We start from the raw sequence: 24,036 nt of genomic DNA on the forward strand, positions 1-24,036 counted from the left end.
TGAACAATACAGAAGAGTTATATTGTAAGTACTGAAATTAAGTGTGAAAAGGGAAAAGGTTCCATTTACTGATAAGACCTGGATGATTTAGTATTTTAGTGTGCCAGAATATTAAAGGAACTATGTAAGTTAAGAAGCAGTAGTTGGACAAGGAAGCACATGCTAGAAGTTATCAGAAGGTTATTGGTGGTTTTAATAAGTAGATAGGAAACATGAAAGTGAATTGCACTATAAAGAAAGTGGACAGAATGTTGTAGAATTATTATCAAGTGGCTTGATGGATGTGAGACAAGAAAAGGCTGAGGATGTTTTGATTACTTTAAAGGTATCATACAGCAGTCCATAGTAGAGACAGTAAATGTGGATGTGACTGAGTGCTAACTTTACTGCCATAATAATAATTATAATATTCATCCCCACAGCAGGGGAGGGGTGGCGGGGGGGCAGGGTGGAAATCTCCCCCCGGGCTGGTGACACTATGCACAGCCACCAGCCGCCACTACCAAATGCTGTTTTTGCAGAGCAGGAATATGCCTGCTGGAGCTCTGTTAACACAGGTCACGGCCGCTGCTCACCTCCCACTGTGCAGCCGTGCCTGTGTCAGCTCTGAGGTAGATGGCTGCAGAGCTGAGCTATGTCTTGTCTCACACATAGCTCAGCCTCAGCACACACCAGCGTTGACATCCCCTTCTCTCTATTCACAGACACAAGGAGAGACAGAGCTCATCTGCTCCTCCTCCTTCTAAATCTGCCCTGCCCACACTCCCCGGGCATGTGTGGGCACTGGACAGGAAGTTTGAACCAAAAAAAGCATCAGACAGCCTGCCTGCGCCTCAGCCTCCATCCTAGTAAGTTCATCCTCTCTAGTCTCTCCTGCCTCCCAGTGTATAAAAAGGGGTGCTCTGTGGACTTTGTTAGAGGGGAGGGGGGCAGGCTTTGGTGAGCAGAGACCCTCTTTACACAATAGTCCACATCATGCACCCTTAAATCAAGTTTCCCAGAACACCCCTTACATCAGATCTGATGTATATGGGGTCTGTGCGGACTCTGATATATATGGGGTCTGTGCGGACTCTGATGTAAGGGGAGGCTCTGTGCGGACTCTGATGTAAGGGGAGGCTCTGTGCAGACTCTGAAGTAAGGGGAGGCTCTGTGCGGACTCTGATGTAAGGGGAGGCTCTGTGCGGACTCTGATGTAAGGGGAGGCTCTGTGCGGACTCTGATGTAAGGGGAGGCTCTGTGCGGACTCTGATGTAAGGGGAGGCTCTGTGCGGACTCTGATGTAAGGGGGGCCTCTGTGCGGACTCTGATGTAAGGGGGGCCTCTGTGCGGACTCTGATGTAAGGGGGGCCTCTGTGTGGACTCTGATGTAAGGGGGGCCTCTGTGTGGACTCTGATGTAAGGGGGGCCTCTGTGCGGACTCTGATGTAAGGGGGGCCTCTGTGCGGATTCTGATGTAAGGGGGGCCTCTGTGCGGACTCTTGTGATCATGAAAAATCTTAGACTGTTTTCCTTGATCCATAACTTTTCCACGCTCTATGGGCCACTTGACTGGACTTGCCCCCCAGGCCTAAGGCTGCCAGCCCTCCCCTGCCCCACAGGGTGATACTGTGGATATACTAGTAGTAATGTGCCAACTTCCCGATAATATGTAGATTTTGACTAGAAACTAGTGATTTTTGGCTTTAAAGGCACACTATAAGTATAGTAAAAAACTATTTTATTTTATAGAAATGTCATAGAAAACAGTTATGCCACGTACACACATCTGATGAAGACGGACCGATGGATTTTTTCATCAGATATCCAATGAAGCTGACTTTCATCAGTCTTGCCTACACACCATCAGTTAAAAATCCGTTTGTGTCAGAACGCGGTGACGTAAAACACTACGATGTGCTGAGAAAAATGAAGTTCAATGCTTCCGATCATGCTTCGACTTGATTCTGAGCATCCATGGATTTTTAACCGATGGACTTGCCCAGACGATAATTTTTTTCTATCGTTTTTTTTAACCATGAGAACATTTTAAAACAGGTTCTAAGTTTTTTCACCGATGGGAAAAAAAACGATGGGGCCCACACACAATCGCTACGTCCGATGAAAACGGTCTATCGGACCGTTTTTATCAGACGAATCGATCGTGTGTACAGGGCATAAAAAATATAAAATCAAAGAAATTAAATCAATAACTGGTCCACACAGGTTATCATAATAGTATTAACGATTAATACTACGTTAATACTATTGTGATAACCTGTGTGGACCAGTAATTGATTTAATTTATTTGATTTTATATTTGTAACAGTTTTTTATGACATTTCTATAAAATAAAATACCTCTTGTTTTTTACTATACTTACTGTTCCTTTAAAGTCCAAAATCACTTGTTTCTAGTTAAAGCCAGAGACTAGCAACATGAAGAAAAAGATGATGATGAAAGCTAAGATGGGACTGGTGGCAGTACTTTAGCAATAAGTTCAACTGAGAGGTGTCCAATTTGTCTGAACAGTGTTTGCCTGGAGGCTGGCTTTCTAAAAGATTGCTGTCACGTTTTCTGTATATCCTGCATTCTACCAACCTGCATCCACCGGTTGGTGGATGCACCAAGATCTATGTTGTGGCAAGAAAAAAGAAAACTGCAGCTGCAACCTGTGCCAGTGGTGCTGTACGAAAGGGAATATATGATTTAGAATGGATGTTATGAAGCAACACTGCTTGAATTAGGAGAAATAGAAGTGAAAAGATGTACTACAGTCAACTCTGACAGCTTTTTCCTAGAGAGAGAAGAAGACCTCAAAGAGGGGGGGGGGGGGGGTGACCACATCTGCGTAAAACTCATGGAAGAAGAAATGCAGCAAATCTTCCCAGGAAGGACACTCCTCTTGAAAATTCTGATCTGATTCTGTTTTAAGAGGGTTCACGCCTGTACAAAGATGGAGTCCCAAGAATGGCATAAGCGGTGCAACATTGGAGGAAGTGATTGAGACCCAACTACTCCCTTTATCACTTTCAGCACAGGTTGCCAAAGTGCTAGCACTCACCAGAGCCTGTAAGGCCACAAAGGATCAAACAGCTAACATCTACATTGATAGCAATGTATGCTCTCGAAGTAGTCCATGATTATGGACCCATAAGGAAGAGCAGATGATTCACAACTGCTGCAAGAGAACCAATTCAAAACTGGAAATATGTTCAAGAACTTTTTGAAGCAGTCACCCTCCCAAAGATAGTAGCCATCCTGTAGGTCAAGGCACACACTGGAGGACAACCCATGGAAGAAAAAAAAAACCAGTTGTCTGATCATACTGCCAGGAAGACTGCTGAAACACCAAGGGAATCAATCATGACCCTAATCACTGATTTTGCAAAGGAATAAGAAGAAGCCTGTAACAGATTGAAGAAAAATAAGAGAACAAATACAGAAAGCAAGGGAACAGAGCAAAGAAGGATCAAGATGGACTTATGTGAAAATGGAATATGTGTCCCACCTTAAAAGGAGAAGATTATCATGCAACTAGCCCATGGCTAGTCATGTAGGTCCTAAGGCAATGGAGAGAAACATAAGCAAGGCTGGATGGTTTTATTCGATACTCCAGAAATTCATGTCAAGACTGTTGAGGATAATTTGTGCTAGAAAAAACTCAGGAAAACAGACCAGAGTAATAAAAAGACATTTGGCCAAGCCACTATTCCCTTTCCAAAGACTTCAGATTGATTACATCCAATTACCCAAATCAGGCCAATATCAATATGTTTTGGTGTGCATAGACGGACTGGTGGCTAAAGCAAATGCCAAGACAACAGCAAAAAAGATCCTTTCCAAAATAATATACCGCTTTGGAGTCCCTGAAACCATACAGGATTGAACACATTTCACTGACAGTTAATGAAAATTATTTGCAAGGGCTTGGCAATTGGCAATTGAGCAGGCCTTCCATGCCTTCCATGCATATGCCGCGTACACACGATCATTTTTCATCATGAAAAAAAACGTAGTTTTTCAGCATGTCGAAAAAACAATTTTTTCCCAACTTCATCATTAAAACGATGTTGCCTACACACCATCATTTTTAAAAAATGATCTAGCAAAGCGCGGTGACGTACAACGCGTACGACGGCACTATAAAGGGGAAGTTCAATTCGCCTTTGGGCTGATTTAGCTGATTCCGTGTTAGTAAAAGACGATTCACGCTTTTTTGTCTGTTACAGCGTGATGAATGTGCTTACTCCATTATGAATGGTAGTTTTACCAGAACGAGCGCTCCCCTTTCATAACTTGCTTCTGAGCATGCGCGGGATTTTTACATCGTTTTAGCCCACACACGATCATTTTTTACAACCCGAAAAACGACATCGTTTAAAACGACGTTAAAAAATGCAGCATGTTCGAATTTTATGTTTGTCGCTTTTCAGAACCTGAAAAATTATGTGAAGCCCACACACGATCATTTTAAATGACATTTTTGAAAAACTACCTTTTTTTCATGCTGAAAAATTATCGTGTGTACGCGGCATAAGTGTTCAGGAAAGGTAGAAAAATATAGTGGGAAGCAAGGGCAAGCTAAATTAATGCAGGGAAAGGGAAGACGGGTCAGTAAAGGAACAATGGCAAGAACTGTTTCCCCTGGTTCTTTACAGCATCAGGACTACCCATACTTATAGGTCAGAGAACTTGAGCCCTTATGAGATTTTGTTTTCTGGGCCCACCTAAGACAGAATTGTGTTTTCCACACTAGACTGCTGTAATGTACAATGATTTTGTTTTTTATGTATTTGTCTAATACAAGCAACTAACTGCGAAGCACAAGTTTGTTTTTGATTCAATTCCAGATCTAGATCAAGTAACTGGAACACATGATTTACAGCCAGGTGATTGGGTCCTAGTAAAAGAACATGTGAAAGAACATGCTGACAGGCATAAGGAGTAATTTGAGTAATTGCTAGATCTGTTCACACAGGCTAGACCGTTCAAAAAAAGGTATACACCTAGTACCCATTTACTTTCATTTTGAGTTTAAGCAATGCAAATCTGCCCAGTATGTCTAGAAATACCACAAATGTTCTATTATTGTAGAAATACATTGTATACTAAATACAACTTAAGGCCCTTGGGAATATTCCCTTGTTTAGTAAAGAAAAAATGTATACAATGTGACACTATAATAGGAAATATGACAAACTCAGATTACACTTCGTTTAGAAATTGTACGTTTTCATGGATTCAACAGCTATTTTTTGTCCTCGTAGGAATCATCTTTATAGGATTGCTTGTTTATTTTTTATTTTTTTTAGGTGTGCTAAATGTAAAATACAAAGATTACTACAATGAAAGTTAGAACTGAGGGAGATGACCCCAAGGAAGAAACAGAGTGTTATCAGATAGTCAGATTAGCAGATTCATATGATTCTGAGATGGGTGATACGAATGAGTAAAGATATGTATCCACATACACCCTAAGAGGAACTTTGCTCCACTTAGATGTGAAGTAGTACTGTGGACCCTCTGGTATCATACTAGGTAGGGAAGATTTGGTAGTGACCCCTCCATAGGGGTCAAGAGGAGGAAAATTAGTAGAATTATAGGGGTCTGAAAATGTTGTGTTTTATATATATATATATATATATATATATATATATATATATATATATATATATTCCTGGGAAATGGAAACTACTGGATATGTGACAACAAAAACTACTGATAAGAATCCAAAAAGCTGCTCAAAATGACTTCCTTATCTAAACCAGTCTGAACCGACCAAATACGTCTGAAAGGTCTTTTTTTGCAAGTCACATGATGTATACACCCACTTAACTGTTCCCTTCCTGTTAAGAAGATAGGAATGCTGATTGGACTAAACTATACAATCACACCTATAACACTTCTCCACTGCAGTGAATAAAAAGCACATAATAATCTTTTACAAAATCTGGATCTGAATGTCTTGTTTCTCTAACCTGGTTTAACACTACTGTAATCTCTGTGATTGGTCACAGTGATCACATGAACAGGGCCAATCGCAGTAACCCTGTATCATTTAATAGCTGTGGTCAATCAAAACAATCACAATAGTAAACAATGGTATCACGGATGGATGCCAAACGCAGTTAAAGACACATTGGTTATACAGTGATCATCACTGTATAAGCAATCATAATGTAAAAAAAATCCAGATAACCCCACCAGAGCAGTATACTCTCATTATAGGACAGTGCACTAATCTGGTGACAGTATGTAAAACAAAAATAAATGTACATACTGTCACCAGAGCAAGTGCAGTGTCACTTTGTAAATTGACAACTTTGGGTAAAAATGTTTTTTATGTTTTTACTGCATTTTCCAAAAACTTGTAGCAAAAAAATTAAGTAAGACTCACCATGCCTCTTAATAAACACCTTGGGGTGCCTACTCTACAAAATGTGGTCATTTTGTAAATGTATTCTCTGTCCTAGTGCACCAGCTCCTCTAAAAAAATTGATAGTTAGTCAGTAAATTAGATGTAAATTCTATGCTGCCAGAAACCCTGAAGGTGCACCTTGGATATTAGGCTTCTGTATGTGGTTAGGCTGTGAAAATGTTTCATGCGTGTGGTATAGCCACACTTTGTGCAAAAATAAAATTTAATTTTCATTACACATTTTCCCAAAACTTTTGGCAAAAAATGAAGTCCTCTAAAGACTCACCATGCCTCATAGAACATACCTTCTGTTCGTAATTATCATTCAAAGTGTGACAGCACTGAAAACTGAAAAATTACCTAGACTGGAAGCAGGTGAAATAATCCAGGAGTGGGGTCCCCCAATACATATCAGGCCCTTCGGGTCTTATATGGATTTTGAGGGGAATCCCCACACCAATTTTTTTCTTATTTTTTTGTTGCCAGCAATTCATTTTATTACATTCAGCTGTCAGCAGGGAACCAAGCTGACAGCTGATGACTCATCCGTTATTAAGGACACGGCGGGCGCCCGCTCCTTAACAACCAGTACACATTCCATAAATACTGCAGGCCTCAATCAATACTTAATTACCGCATGCGTTTAATTATTTATTTCCTTCTGTGCATTGAGTTTAAAGCCTGTTCATGCGTTATATACTGAGCGTGTTCAGCATTTTGCGGTAAATACTAAAGAAAGGTATAGTGAATTAACAGTTTCAAGACTGCATGGAGTATTTAGGCAAAATGTATCTGGACACTTACATACCGCATGAGAGATGCTATTGTGAATAGAGCCCTATAACCCTATTGGGGATGGTTCAATGTGTTTCCAGAATTAAGAAATGCAGGATCTGATTGCATTGATGAGCTGGATTAGGAGAGTTTTTTTTTGTATAGTTTTTTGAGAGAGGGGTGATAGGGAGGAGGAAGGCAGCAAAGTTGTGTCCCATATGTATGTCAGTAAGTCTGAAGGTGATATGTTTTACAGCACTTTCTATAGGAGTCATGATATGCTATATGATCTAGAATAGATCTTGTAAGCCATTTCTTGGATATTACTAGAAATCAAGGCATTGGGTGAAAAAGAGAATGTGGTACTTCACTGGATAATCATTCAGATTACCGGTTACAAAATCCTAAAATGATTGTCGGTTCAAACCTCTGTAGCTGCAAGCGTTGCAGTGAACCATGAACAATCTATAATTACACTATAGACAACAACATGCAATTGTTTTGAGTGAACTCCCATAACCTGACATGACTTGTCATCTAACCTGTGTATTTCTTATTTTGACAGCAGAATCTTTTTCATCACTGGCTAATGCTGTTCCCTTTTGGTCCATCTATACCCCTTGGGAGGGGAAGCAGAAATAGCTTACAATAAAAGTAACTGAACTATGTTCCAAAAATGGTTATGTTTCCAGGTTATCAGTACTTAGAACCAGGACATTTCAGGGACATAAATTTTCAACAAAATCTCAAACCAAGGATAATTAGCACAGTGTTTCTCAACCTTTTTTCAGTCAAGGCACCCTTTAAAAATTATGAACAATCGTGAGGCACCCTTTAAAAATTATGGACAATCTCAAGACACCCCATTCTAAAATGTAATAGCTATTCTAATAGTTTAACATAATGCAGCAGCATTTACAAATCCAAGTAGGACACCCAATCTTAGAGGCGATTTATTCTTCCAAAGCAAATACACTTTTGCAAACTGGTACTGACTACCATATTTTCCAGTGTATAATTTTTTTTAAGGGTTTTTGCATGTACTCACCGTATAAGACGACCCCCCCCCCCCCCTCCGAGGCTTCATATTTCTTCCTTCTTGTGGTTGTAAACATTGCCAGAGGCTAGGTAGAAGCAACTTCAGCTGTGGGACTACAAGGCTCAGCGCCATGCTGTCTCTTCACAAGGGGAGGCTTTGTGGGAGAGTGTGCAGGTAACATGGCAGACCTCTTACCTCTATCAGAGGGAAAGGAGTCCAGATGAGGTTGTTGCTGCTCTGTCTCCTCCATGTCAGATACCTGATCGTCATGTGGGTCAGACACAGGCAGTGAGCTCGGCGGTGGGATGTCTCTGTCCCGATCGGCGCCATTTTAGTCCGGAAGCAGTGGGGGCTGCGTGTAGTAAGTAGCCTGCATGTTCCTGATGATCAGGAGCTGCCGCGGGTCATGATCCAGGGGAAAAAACGGTGTCGATATCCCCTGTTCTAGGGAAGAGGAGCTCGGGTGGGCAGCTGGATGGCTTTGTGTAGCTCTGTGGAGGAGCGGAGCTCCGGGATTAAGCAGCCATATTCAATTGCAGCCAGACCACGCCCCCCGCGATGTATTACCGCACATCCAGCGGCCATCCGAGGGACTGACCCGGCGTATAAGAAGACCCCTGCTTTTTGGCTGTTTTTTTTGTGTGTAAAATGTCGTCTTATACGCCGGAAAATACGGTATTATTCCAATGTTTCTCTTCTCCCTCAGTTTTTCTCTATCACTCAACTAATGTAACCCCAATGCTGATGGAGAGGGGTAGGGTAGGGCCAAACAAGGATGCTATGCAGGTGACTGACATCCTCATAATCAACTAATTGGTCATTAGGACACCAGCAGCTAGAAGGTTGTAGTGGTGCACAATGATAACCTGTGACTCAGTGTAACTAAAAAGGCAGCCTTCATCCACATGCCAGCTTATATACAATTGAAGTTGAAAAAGGCTGAATTAGCGTACATGTTGTGATAATTACTATACCTGATTAACACGGTGGTAGGTTTTTTACAAAAACAATTATTAATGCAGAAAAAGGAGGGGATTGGGATTATCACGGTGCCACAAAAGGAAACCAATTATTGATACAAATTTATACAAAAGTAATTTTGTTGATACAAAAATCCGATAAAAAATCTGTTCAGTACATGAACAATAAAATGTAATTTGGGAAGCAAGATATCTTGTGTATAAACGGTCAGGTCCTCCCGACTAGTTTCGCCAAACCCTTGGCTTCATCAGGGGATTATGACGTGACCAAATTCAATTATTAATGCAGCAAAGATGGCTTAATGTGGATCTACCATTAAGATCCACTTTTCACATGACTTAGTAGGGCATATTAAAAAAAACACCAGCTTCATCAGGTAACCTAGGTAGCTTAAGTCAAATAGCTAACATGCGCATTATGAGTGTTTAGAGACTGCACTGTACTCTTATAAAGAATAAAATTAGGATAAAGAAAATGTATCAACTGTGCACTAATATGTCCAATTAATGTTCTTGGAAATCTCTTGCCCTTAGAAATGTTTTCACCTGTCCACATCCCTTGCAGGTTTCCCAAATCAGTACAAGGATTTGACACAGTTTATAGAAAAAAAGGAGAGAGGGAAGCACATTGATCTATGACAGTACAATTATTTAATTTAAATAAAGGCAAGTAAGCAATTAAACTATGTGTCTGTTAGTTTGCTTTGCAGAGGGCGAATAACTATCCCTGGGGGCAGAGGTATAGTGGGATGTTGACTGAGTCTCCCTTCTATACTCCCAGGCATAATGATGCATGTCTACACCTATCAGAAAGAACATGCTTGGGCTCTTCACTGGCATCAGCAGGGACTCAGCTATACCATCTAAACACTCATGTGTTCTCTTAACACTACAGAGAGTATACAGATGCAACCATTGTAAAGCTATTTGGGGGTGGAAGCCTTTTTCACAAGCCTGCCGGTTTATGCACTTGACATTGATTTATATACAAAGAGCTCTACAAACTATGCTGTAATATATAAACACTATGGGGTTGATTTACTAAAGGCAAATAGACTGTGAACTTTGCAAGAGCAATTGTTTTTCCTTAGTGAATGTGACAGGTATACTTTCCAGATGTGTGATTGGGAAGCGCAGACCTAGTGCAACTATGTACTTTTAAAGGACAGCGCTTCAGCCAACACTACCCGGGGGGCGAAACGCATCGGAGATGCCTTTATGAATCGTTCCTCATGGACATCTGGGATTGTTATTATTAATTACTAGCAAGATATGAAACTGCAGCTTTTATAACAATCATGTTTTGTGTTCTGTATTGTGATTTTCATATATTTTTAAACATTTTGTATGAATAAAATGTACATTTTTAGAATTATGGTGTGATATCTTAAAAGTCCTATATAGTTTTTTCTTTGTTAGGGATTTATTTCTTCAGTGTCTTTACATATAGGATGTGAATCCTCATGAAAAAACTGACTGGTGATGTGCAGTCTCCCTCCCTTTTTCCATGTTTTTTGGGTTGATACTTGTTAGTCACACAGTAAATCCCTTGATTGCTCTTCTAAACACTCCTGTCACCCAGCCAGTGTCCTTAGTACAGTGTACAGTATTATCACTTATTAGTGTCCCTAGCGATGTCAGTGTCAGTTGCCCACCACACCATCACAGTCACACTATAACCGCTATTACTAGTATAGTGTCTGTACAGTATCTGGATCATGATCCGAATTATGCTAGTGTCCCCAAAAATTCAAAAATTATATTAATGTCATTTGCATACAATGTTGCATGACCGAGCAATTACCAGTTAAAGCGGGAGTTAACCCAAAACATTTTTTTTAACATTAGATTGAGGCTATTTAAGGGGAGCAGAAACGGGTATTTTTTTTTAATCAATGCCGTACTTACCGTTTTCGAGATAGATGTTCTCCCGCCGCTTCCGGGTATGATCTTCGGGACTGGGCGTTCCTATTTGATTAACAGCCTTCCGACAGTCGCATACAGCGCGTCACCAGTTGCCGAAAGAAGCCGACCGTCGGTGCGGCTCTATACGGCGCCTGCGCACCGACGTTCGACTACTTTCGGAAACTCGTGACGCGCTGTATGCGACGGTCGGAAGGCTGTCAATTAAATAGGAACGCCCAGTCCTGCAGCCCATACCCGGAAGCGGCAGGAGAACATCTATCTCCAAAACGATAAGTACGGCATTGATTTAAAAAAAAATACCCGTTTCTGCTCCCCTTAAATAGCCTCAATCTAATGTTAAACATTTATTTTTTGGGTGAACCTCCACTTTAAAGTAGCACAGTGTTGAATAGAAAAAAAATGCTGTGGTAAAACCTTCAGGAGGTCAAGTAGTTATATTCATTAGATTCAAACAAGCAAAGTTTTAAATTTCCCTCCTGATAGATTATGGTCCTGTTCCAGTGTTCTTGATACTTCCCTACTGAACCAGAAGGCAAAGTGCAATGTTGTCACCAGGTACGTTTGCCACTAGCACAGTTGTCCCCAGTCTTCACTCCCAGAAGAGGTAATGGCTAGGAACACAAACTGCAGAGTTGTGTGAAAAAAAAGACCTTCAGAATGTAGTTTTTTAAAGCTGGGAAATGGGTATGAAGGGCTGAGAAGGAAAAAGCATTTTTCTGAGATTTTTATGGGCTTAAAAAAGGAATAAAAGGATATTTAGCCGGTACAGTGTTGATTTCAATTAAACACTTTTTACATTTCTTTCCTTATGCAATTTACTCTGTCCCATTTCGCTTGCCATTTGCTTGGATCGTCAACAGTCATTTAATAGTTTGCAGGTGACTAGAGACAGCCAGCCAGCTGGAATTCTCATCCTTAAAATCCATAAATCAAAATTCACGTACATGATTCTGAATGAAAATAATTGGCATACTTTTCCACAGTCTCCCAGTCCATTTTTCAGCTATATTGTTATACTCCAGGTGTTAGCAAGTAATGCATTTCTTGCTCAATGTTAGATACTTTCTCCCCAGCAATACAAAGCAGACACTTATATCACTAGTAGTGTTATAGATTATATAATGAAAAATGTAAGGTCCCTACTTCACCACAGCATCAGCTAATCTGGCTTCTATAGAGATGAGCTTCAATAGCATTATTCTTTTTAGTAAGTGTTCACGAGGATAGATGAGCGGGGCATTTGCACCAGCTCCATTCCAAGATATTTACTGCCATTTGTTGCATAGACAAGAGACAGATTTCTAATGAATATCAATGACACTCTTTATGAATTCCAGGGACTGTGTTTTAATTGAAAGAAAGCCTGAAATTAACTTATTTTTTTCCTTACCATAGTCATACTTTATTTGATGGCTTAAATTTCCCTCTTTGGTAGAGTTCCGCCAAAACGTTGACCAAAGACTATTAGGTAGAGTCTGGGGAAGTGGTGTTGGTGGGGTTTCTACAGTTTGAAGCTGAGCTTTAATAGCATTACTTCTTATTAGTAACTGATCATACAATGAGGATAGGTGAGCATTTGCACTAGTTCTATTCACATGATATTTATTTAAGGAAGCAAGTTTAATATGTTACAAAACAATATAAATAAATAAAACTGATTTAAAAAATCTTATGAGACAGTATATAGCCAGGGTTTTTTTTAATTTAAGTTAAATTGCTAAAAATGTCCAAGTTAACTTTTTATCAGTTCAGCTTAAAAAGGAGCAAAGCAATTTCATATTATCTTAGATCACACCTGGGGTAATTCAATAAAGCATTTTCATAATTTTTCTGGTGTTTTGGCTGTATAAGAGCATCTTGTGCCAAATTCATGAAAGCTGTGTGACATATTTCTTGATATTTCCAAAGGGTGGGACAAATTCAGGAAGTTCTTATGTACAAAACTTTTAGCTAGTCAAGCCTATTTTTCAGACTTGGTGTTTACAAGATAAAATTATTTTTTTTTGCTAGAAAATTACTTAGACGCCTTAAACATTATATATATATATATATATATATATATATATATATATATATATATATATATATATATATATATATATATATATATATATATACTTTCAGTAGGGGCACTACGCTAAATTTAATGGGAATGGGAGAGTTAGTTTGCTCCCATTCACAATTTATTGAAATTTGGGCTGTTGTCAATTCACAACTGTCCTGTGGATCAGTCTGCGCTCCAGGGGTGCGTTACCACCCCTGGGCAACAGTTGGTGCTAGAGGGGTCCTGGCAGACCCACCTTCCCCAGCAGCCAGAGGAGTTTTTCCCTCTTTGGGCGTGCTGGGGGGGGGGGAAATCTGTGGCAACCGCCATGTTCTATTCTGTTCTGTGCGGGGCCCGAGTTCCAGGTGCGGTATCCACCTTCAGGGTACGCGCATCCATGGGCCCCGCCACCGTGGTCTACTTGACTGAAGTTGCGCACCATGCGGAGCTTCAACCTGACATTGAGAGGGGCCCCATCGACTTGCTGGGTCCCAGACTTTCATTGAGAGGATCCTAGGCTGAGAGCTGCACGGTGGGGGAACGGCTCGGGGAGAACCTAGAGATAGAGGTTGTCCAGGAGGCCTAGACGAACCATCAAGGATCTGGTCATCACGTTGCATGACAGGTACACTAAAGATGTCAATTGGTGACCCTTATTTGAGCTAACTGGGAGGATTAGCTCCACTCAATCCTTCATATCTAAAAATCGTTAAGCCTGTGGCAGAGGCCTTGAGTCGGGCCTGTGGCAGAGGTCTGTTCCTCCCAGTGGCGCTCCGGATACCCAACATGTAATGCTTCAAAATTGAGCCTGCTCTTGGAATGGTGACAAACTTTGACCCCTAAAAATCTCCATAGGCAACGTTTAAAAATGTGTACAGGTTACCAGTTCTGAGTTAAAGAGAAGGTCTAGTGCTATAATTATTGCTCTTGCTCTAACGCTCATGATGATAAATCACATATGTGGTTTGAACACCGTTTTCATATGCGGGCGTGACTTTTATGTATGCGATCGTTTCTGCGCATGAGCTCGACGGGATGGGGCGTTTTAATTTTTTTTTCTTATTTATTTTACTTTTTATTTTGATATTGTCCTTTTAAAAAAAATGATGTATACATCCCTTGTAATAGAAAAAAAAGCATGACAGCACCTCTTAAATGTGAAATCTGGGGTCAAGAAGACCTTAGATTGCACATTTACACTTAAACGCAATAAAAAAAGTATTTCATTGTTTTTTAAATTCCCCTTTAATACCATTGGGTGGAAGTGACGTTTGATGTCGCTTCCGCCATCCAATGGTATGGAGACGAGAGGGGGCCATCTTTCCCTCACTTGGCTCCAGGCTGTTGAGGGAAAGGGACCCGATCGCCCCCACCGCTACCAATGGCTCCGTTAAGCGGCGGAGATGACCGAAGTGCGGCGGGAGGGGGGCCCTCTCCCGTTCCTGATAAAAGTGGTCCCGCGGCGAATCCGCCACAGAGACTACTTGCATCTGAAAGCGGACTGCCCACTGTTGAAGATGATACCAGGATTATGGTACATAGCTGCTGCCATAACAATGGTATTCCACTTCAAACAGCCGACGTACAAGGACAGCAGGCAAGTGGTCACATTTTGAGACTATAGCTGTGAAAATTTCAATAACACATATTATCCTATTAGGATCTAGGCTTTAGGCTTTGTGAGGCCTTAGGCAAAACTTAGACATGAGGCCCCTCTCATGCCCATAATGGGAAAAAGTATTACATTTTTAGTGCAGAGTCCTTGCATGAGGAGATTGGTCCCGCACATCCGCAGGCAGTGGCATCATTCTTCCCAATGCTGGGCTCTCCCCTTCCTCCGTCAAGCAAATTAGTCGGCCGCAAGGCCCCTGTGAGAATGAGGCCTTAGGCTACCGCCTAATTTGCCTAATTAAAGAGGAAAAAGAAACATGGAGGTAAATGTATTTCCATGTTTAAGTACATTTTGTAGCATGTGTAAAATTGTGCCATTTGTTGCATGGACAGGAGACAGATTTCTAAGGAGTATCTATGATTCTCTTTATGAATTCCAGGCACTGTGTTTTATTTGAAAAACAGCCTGAAGTTAACTTAAATGCCAATTGATGGAAATACTGCTTCCATAACAATAGTTATTTTTTTCCTTACCTTAATCACATTTTACTTTGCTGACTTATACTTCCCTCTTTGATAAATTACCACAAAAACTATGATCAAAGTAAAGTGAAATGTTGTCAAAGTCTCACAAAGATAAATGGATTTTAAAACATGATAAATTAGACCCTTTAGTGTTTTCCGGTATAATATGAAGTGACCTGTCTGGATTATAGCCCTAGGAGTTTGTAGTTAGGTCAGTGGGTCAGTCGCTGACCTCTAAATAGGCAGCACACAGGATATACCTGTAGGCAATTCTGATAAGATTATTACTCACTCAAATTACTGTACGTGAGTGACCTTAGGTAATTGTGTCTTCATCAAACCCAGTCATTTACAGATACTTATAGGCTTTCCATCAATTAGCCTTAAACATTTTTACTTTTAAAATGAATACCTACATTTATTTTCTAATTCTCACAGCACTCTCACATCCCTGTGGTTCACTAAATTTTTATTTTGCCAGTGACCCATTTATTTTTACTGGTACAAGTATTCAAGGTAAAAAAAAGACAGATAATGGCTTTGAAAAATGCAGGTCAAGATGTGTCCAGGCTAGTTGTCTAACAAAAAAGTATAGAATGGTCAGTTGTTAAATGGCTTTGCAGTTAAAGCATTTGGCACTGCCCTGCCCTGCCCAGTCATGTCACAGCACACAGCACACTATGCAGTATGATATGCTGAAAGTTTACACTTCTTAAAGAAACTTTCACGTTGGACTACCCTACGGAAAACTTGGGAAATATGAATAAAACTATTAATTCACCTTTAAAACTTTCCTTTTTCATATGGAATTAACAGTATAAAATACACAATGCTCACATTGAAACAGAATACCCACAAGTGACTATAGCCTTCCATCTTTCCAAAAGAAACATGTATTCATTAACATTTCTACTAGCAGCTGCTGAAAATTAACCTGACCAAGCTTTATAAAATGTGTCAAAGATTTGGCAACACCTATAACAAGGGAAATGATTTGCTGCTACTAAGATGGAAATGAAAATCCCATTACATAATAATGACATACAATATGTTCGTGAGATATACTAGTGTAATGCCCCCATGTTAAAATACAGTTGACAAATCTCTACATGAATCAATTTTTTTCTCCCGTTCAATTTAATAAAATATCTTTTTTTTTATTATCTTTTTTTAGTATAGAATTCTTTATTTCTTATAGAAGTATTATGATTACTTTTGACTGTTGTATTTACCATGTTACAAAACAAGTAAAAAATGCGCAGTAATCTGTCCTTATCTGCCGCCTCTAACATATTCTAGTAGCCGGTCCTCTTCTTATCCCACTCTATCTAATTTAGTTCCCTCTATTTGCTCCGTTCTCTTCTTATTCCCTTTCCCCATTTAATCCTATCACTGCGTCTTTCTCTTTCTTCTTCTTTTTCTCCTCCCCCGTCACCCCCCCCCCCCCTTGTATTCTCTGTCTCGTGTATTACAATCCCCGCTCACCCGCCCTGTCTCCTCCCCACTTGGCCACGTAAATACTAGCTCCCCTTCCCTCCTTCCAATTGCTTTAGAAAGGAGTGCGGCAGCCGCGTCATACGCTGCCTGACCACTCAGAAATGCGTTGCATACCCGGTGACGTCGTCATCCTCCGCTTGCTGTCCATCTGCGCTCCATGCCTCGGTTTGAGGATCCTCCATCGCAGCCGGCTATTCTTCATCAGCGATGAAAGCCTAACCTCCCCACACAGCGCTCCAGCAGGACCCGGAAGAAAGTGACGGCCGGATGACACCCTTCCCTCCTTGGGAACATCCTTTATATGTCTAACTGTCACTTCTAAATTGTGAGTGACCATTACTTATGCTTTTATTAAAAATTGCTTTAAACTACTACACCCAGAGGCACCTCTTCCCTTGGTATTTACCATGTTGTTTAAACTACTGGGAATGGAGGTCTAAGGACTCATTCACACTTGCAGTAGCATTGCTGTCCCTCAAAAAAAGCAATCACTTTTTAGAGGGCGGTTGACCGGTGGCTGAGAGATAAAATGTTGACTCCTAAGTACCTGTTTTAACCCTGAAAAGCCCACACCCTGTGCCACAACCACATGCACTGCATGTAGTTACTGCACTGGCCCATTCACTTGGGTCATGTTTGGTGGTGGTACTACTCAATGAAAGTGACATGTGTACCACACCAGTCCAGCTGCTGTTGTAGTGCTGCCCGCCGAATACGATGGGATATAGTTTTTGATGCATCATGTGTACTGCGTTGCAGGGCAAAGAATAATGTGCACAATTTATTAAGCTCTTGCAACTGGTCAGGCATTGGTTATTATTGTACTGACTACAATAAACTGATTGAAACTGAAACATGGTTAGTTGGATTTCTAAATAAAAAAAGTGTCTGCTGGAGCAAAATAATTTCAGTACATAACAAGCATCTACATATATAGCACTTTGCAGTAAGAATTCAGCCAAATTGGCGAATTACACTGCAGAACACTGCAAAGGTATTGTCTATTGTGCTGGAACCTTTTTTTTATTATTATTAAATTATTATAGTGTGATCCAGAGGATACATCTTTGAGTCCTAAGTCTTATTTGTCTCCATATTTGTGCAGTGCCTGAACTGCATCCGGGAAACAATAGAGTTTTTCCCATCCCTAGATTTTGTTGACACATTTCTGTGTCAGGAGTCCAGGCAAGCTTCCTGGAGGGCGCTGGGTGACTTCAAGACAGTGTGTATGTAGTGGCTTTCTGAATGCTAACCTGCTGTGGATACTGTGTCTAATAGATTGTGACCTTCCAGGCCACTGAACCACCTGGATTGTTGAAGGGGCACTGAGGAGCATGTGTGTGTAGGTACTGTAGGTGACCGCAGATAAGTAAAATGTGGTGGAGAATGCTGGCAGAGTGTATTGCAGGGAAGGATGAATAATCCATCATGAAGAATAAATTGTCTTCCGGCCATCACAAATGCACCATACCCACAGGGTTGGATCCTAGGGGGCGAGATATGAGGGGCATAAGGGGCGGCTGGTCCAGGCATAGTGTGTCTATGGATGAGTGGGGGCGTCTTCCCTGGTGCCCAAATGTCATTGCCCCACCCCCATGTTATGTCCTGCTGGTGCTGCTGGCTAAAGCCTAGTACACATGGGACGAATGTTGGGCGACATCGGCTGGTTCAATAAAAAACAGGCCGACTTTCGGCCCATGTGTATGGCAGCTGGTCCGACAACTGGGGAGCTACAGTTCATTGAGGAAACCATGAATGCCAATATGTACTGTGACATGCTGAGGCAGAGCATGATCCCCTCCTTTCGGAGACTAGGGTGCAGGGCAGTATTCCAACATGATAACAACTCCAAACACACCTCCAAACGACCACTGCCTTGCTAAAGAAGCTGGGGGTAAAGATGATGGACTGGCCAAACATGTCTCCAGACCTAAACCCTATTGAGCATCTGTGGGGCATCCTCAAATGGAAGGTGGAGGAGCGCAAGGTCTCTAACATCCACCAGCTCCGGGATGTCGTCATGGAGGAGTGGAAGAGGACTCCAGTGGCAACCTGTTAAGCTCTGGTGAACTCCTTGCCCAAGATGGTTAAGGCAGTTCTGGAAAATAATAGTGGCCACACAAAATATTGACACATTGGGCTCAATTTGGACATTTTCACTTAGGGGTGTACTCACTTTTATTGCCAGCGTTTTAGACATTATTGGCTGTTTAAAACCACTTGCCGACCGCCCACTGTATATATACGTCCTCTTTTTAAAGATGGATATCTCGGTAACGGCAGCAGCTGCTGCCACAATCGAGGTATCCATCTTTTCAGTGGGCGGTCCGGTAAACGATAACGTCGGTCTCCGCGGCGGATTTGCCGCGAGATCGCCGTTATCGGTGGCGGGAGAGGAACCCCCCCTCCCGCCGCTCTCCCGCGCCCTCCGCCGCTTACCGGAGCCGTCGGTAGCGGTGGAGGCGATCGGGTGCTGCTTCCTAGTCAGTGAGGACGTGAGTGAGGGCAAGATGGCCCCCACCCGTCCTCATAGCTTTGCTGGGCGGAAGTGACGTCAAAACGTCAGTCCCGCCCAGCGTCTTAGGCCCCGTACACACGACCGAACATGTCTGCTGAAACTGGTCCACGGACCAGTTTCAGCAGACATGTTCAGTCGTGTGTACGGCCGATCGGACAGGATTCCAGCGTACATTTGCCCGCCAGACCGTTTTCGAGCGGGCAAATGTTTCTGAATCCTGCCCGTTGGATATGTTCGGTCGTCTGTACAGACTTACCGTACATGTCCGAGTGGCCGCCATCCCTCGCATGTGTCGAATGACTTCGACGCATGCGTGGAAGCATTGAACTTCCAGGGCCGCGCACGTCGCCGCGTCATCGTCGCGGCCTCGTCACCGCGTATCGTGTACACGCGGATTTCTGTATGATGGTGTGTACAGCCATCATACAGAAATCTCCGGGCGGGCATGTACGCTGAAAACGGTCCGGCGGACCGTTTTCATCGTACATGTTTGCCCGTGTGTACGAGGCCTTAAAGAGACAATTTTTTGTTGTCATTTTTTTAAATGACACATTTTCCATTTTTTTTGTTCTTGCATTTAAGTCTAAATATGAGATCTGAGGTCTTTTTGACCCCAGATCTCATATTTAAGAGGACCTGTCATGCTTTTTTCTATTACAAGGGATGTTTACATTCCTTGTAATAGGAATAAAAGTGATAAATTTTTTTTTTTATTTCAGTGTAAAAAATTATAAAATCAATAATAATAAATAAGAAACCAAAAACATTTTTTTAAAGCGCCCCGTCCCGACGAGCTCGCGCGCAGAAGCGAACGCATACGCGAGTAGCGCCCGCATATGAAAACGGTGTTCAAACCACACAAGTGAGGTATCGCTGCGATCATTAGAGCGAGAGCAATAATTCTAGCCCTAGACCTACTCTGTAGCTTAAAAAATGCAACCTATAGAATTTTTTAAACGTCGCCTATCGAGATTTTTATGGGTAAAAGTTTGACGCCATGCCACGAGCGGGCGCAATTTTTAAGCGTGACATGTTGGGTATCATTTTACTCGGCGTAACATTATCTTTCACAATATATAAAAAAATTGGGCCAAATTTATTGTTGTCTTATTTTTTAATTAAAACAAGTGATTTTTTTCCAAAAAAAAGTGCGCTTGTAAGACCGCTGCGCAAATACGGTGTGACAAAAAGTATTGCAATGGCCGCCATTTTATTCTCTAGGGTGTTAGAAAAAAATATATATAATTTTTGGGGGTTTTAAGTAATTTTCTAGCAAAAAAACTGTTTTAGTCTTGTAAACGCCGAATCTTAAAAACAGGCTTGGGGGTTAAGTGGTTAAGTTATTTTGAGGGGACAGCAAATTTACACTGTTATACAAGCTGTACACGCACTACTTTACATTAAAGCAAAGTGTCATTTCTTCAGTGTTGTCACATGAAAAGATATAATAAAATATTTACAAAAATGTAAATGGTGTTCTTATATATATCAACAAGTGAAAGCGGAGGCATTTACAGGTCTTGAAAATGTGTGTTTTTTCATATTTATAGTCTTAAATTTTCCCCTAATATTTAGGCTGGAATAGTTATGCTTTTATGTTTTTAACTCCAGCATATGTTATCTTAAAGCTCATGTTTTCTATTTATTAAGCGTATGATGGGTACTATTTTACATAATAGTTATATTATGTAGTTATAGTATGTTAAATATGTTTATTATTTATTACATATTGGCAGAAACATTTTGTCACATAGTCCTAGTTATTAGGCCACGTACACGCGGTCGAACATGTCCGCTGAAACTGGTCCGCGGACCAGTTTCCGCGGACATGTCCGACCGTGTGTACGGCCTAGCGGACAGGTTTCCAGCGGACAAAAGTTTCTTAGCAAGCTAAGAAACTTGTCCGCTGGAAACATGTCCGTCTGACATGTCCGATGGTTTGTACACCTAGTCGGACATGTCCGCTAGTTATGACGTGTAACCAGCGTCCCGAAATCCCACGCATGCGTCGAATTGATTCAACGCATGCGTGGAAGCATTGCACTTCCGTGTTTGAGAACGTCGGTGTCTTCTATGTCACCGCATTCTCTGTCCGCGGGGATTTTGGTCTGATGGTGTGTACACACATCAGACCAAAAGCTCCCAGAAGACATGTCCGATGAAAACGGTCCACGGACCGTTTTCATCGGACATGTCTCCTCGTGTGTATGGGGCCTCAGGGATCAAAAAGAGGCAACTGCAAAAAATGTAGAGTTTGCAATTGGAGAATTGTTTCCGTGTTCACTATCGTGGAACATGTTTGATATCTCTTTTTCCCTGATTGTGTCAGAGAAGTGGATGCTACATATTAAGTAGCATCCGGTGTTTAGTATCTACTTGTTCGTGGTTTTAACAATGTATATTTTTGTATAATAAATTTATATTTTTGTAACTCTATTGTGTAAGTCTATACTGTACCATAAGAGTCCATATTGCATCCGCAATTTTTCAAATTTTCTATTCAGTTATAGGACAAAGGTATTTTATGTATTTATTTATCAAGTAGCTTTTCATAAACCATTCAGATTGGATTTGAATGTAAACAGTAGCCGAGAGATCTTCATTCCCATCTTTCCAAGCAGAAGGGTTGACTACAAAACACTTTTTGAAGTGAGTTTAAGTATAGTTTGACACAGCACTAATACTGTTAATTTGACTAAATCTGCTAGAAGTGGGTTCTACTTGATGAACTGATGGAATTGTCATTAAAACATTTAAAATAAGTGAATGAATTCAGCTTCAATTTGTATAGTGCAAATGATCAGTACTGAAAGCTACTGCAGATATTGCCAGGAAAAGTCTTAAACACTGGGGACTTGTACCTGGAAATCAGAAACTCATGGTAGCTAATAAGCCTGGGGAATACAAATCATGAATGGCAAAGTGTCTCTCTAGTAGTTGTAAAACTACAAATGCCAGTGGAGATTGATAAACCGTGGTGAAAAGGTAAGCCTTTTCGCACTGCACCTTTACACTGCATACCTCCCAACCTTTGAATAAAGTCAGCTATACATGGATCGAACTTTCGATCCATGTATATGCAGGCTGATTTTATCCAAGCTGATCCAATGGTCGACTTGGGTATTACTAGTCTGTTGGATGTTTGTCATGCAATTAGTGCCGTTGGCTATAGCCACTAGCAGTAATCATTACGTTCTGCCCGCTATAAAAGCTTCCCACGCCCCCCCCCCCCCCCCCCACTGGCAAACCCCAATAGTGCTTCAGGAGGAATTCCCCATCAACACTGATGGTGGAAGGAAGGAAAGAAAAACAAATTATCTATGGGCAGCCTAAAGCCAGGTACACACTGACCGAATGTCGGGGAAAAAAACTGTTTGGCCGGCTCCTGTTGGACATGCATGCTGGAAAACCAGAATCCGACTCCCAATCAGTGCTCTCAGCCAATGGCAGAGACCGCTGATCGGAGTGTTCTGGCAGGTGTATCTAGAAGAATAGGGCCTGAAAAGCACAAATAGGGTTGGATATAGCGCCAGCGAGATTTTTATTGCTGTTTGTGTTCCTGTTGCAGATTTGCTCTTATTACTTGTCTGGTAAAACCAGACAAGTAAAACCGTTGTCAGCAGTACAGAAATCTCTCTAAGAGAGCCCCAGAGTGCATAAAAACCAGACCGAGTTTCTCCTTCTTCCCCACTTCATCCAAAACTTGGTTTTAAAAGAAAGCAATCACAGGACTGCAAACTAAATGAAAACATAAAAGGCTTTAAAAGACACCGGAGAAGCTACAACTTAATATGACTTTTCATTCCTCAGGCAAACACTTACCAACATCTGTGATAAATGACTTCCCATTATCTGGCCACTGAATATACTGGTTTGTGAAATAATTGCTGCCATATCCAAGAATAAAACCCTCCAACTTGATGCTTTGGTTTGGACGATGGAATTTCATAGTTAGTGTGTCTCTGGTAATGTTGATGTACACCTTCATGTTCGGTTTCTTTACTGCAGAAAAATAAGAGACAGGTTTATAAGACTCTGCTGGATAGGAGCTAAAATAATACATGTTAAGAAAATATATTGTATCTGCATGGCCTGCACAGTAAAGCTTGGTTCACACCTATGCAGGTTGCAGTTTGCATATTCCAGGAGCATTTTGTGTTTTTCAGTACACCTTTTTGATCCATTCAAGTCTATGGAACCAAAAAACAGAAAATGCATAGATGTGAACGTGACTCTAAGGAAACCAAGTTAAATGGACTTTAGTGAGTTTCTGCAAAACTGAAAACGCACAAGAAAATGCATAGGTGTGAACCAGGCCTAAGAGGACATAATATTGGATTGAAAGTGTACTCCTAAGCCCCGTACACACGGTCGGACTTTTGCCCAACCAACTTCAAAATCCGGCACTTTTCGTATTTGTCCGACCGTGTGTACGTTCCATCGGACCAACTTTTTTGGGTTTCATCTGACAAAAAGTTGGGTCTGCGAACAGACCAACTTTCAGACAACAAAAGTCCGATGGTGCCTTGTCCGACCGTGTGTACAGCAAACCATCGGACTTTTGGACAAAGTACAAATGCGCATGCTCAGAACCAATGTTAAACTCAACCAACAATAGCAGAAGTTAACCAAAGGGTGGCGGTAAAGAGCAGAAAAAACATGTGATGTTGGGAAAGTGTTAGAAAAGTTTGCAGAAAAGTCCGAGCGTGTGTATGCTATGGG

The 24,036-nt window shown here is 41.3% G+C and overlaps 1 protein-coding gene across 50 annotated transcripts in view; it reads right to left on the reverse strand.

Moving 5' to 3' along the window:
* LOC120926536 (ABI family member 3 binding protein) overlaps nt 1-24,036 on the reverse strand; it is a 454,839-nt gene that overhangs the window by 326,053 nt on the left and 104,750 nt on the right. For all 50 annotated transcript variants that reach the window (XM_040336550.1, XM_040336548.1, XM_040336547.1 and 47 more), the window contains exon 2: nt 23,137-23,316. In XM_040336550.1, coding sequence (XP_040192484.1) covers nt 23,137-23,316 — 180 coding nt within the window. The remainder of the gene's footprint in view (nt 1-23,136; nt 23,317-24,036) is intronic.

Source organism: Rana temporaria, chromosome 2 (genome assembly GCF_905171775.1).
Source record: "Rana temporaria chromosome 2, aRanTem1.1, whole genome shotgun sequence".
In the NCBI taxonomy this organism is placed as follows: Eukaryota; Metazoa; Chordata; class Amphibia; order Anura; family Ranidae; genus Rana; species Rana temporaria.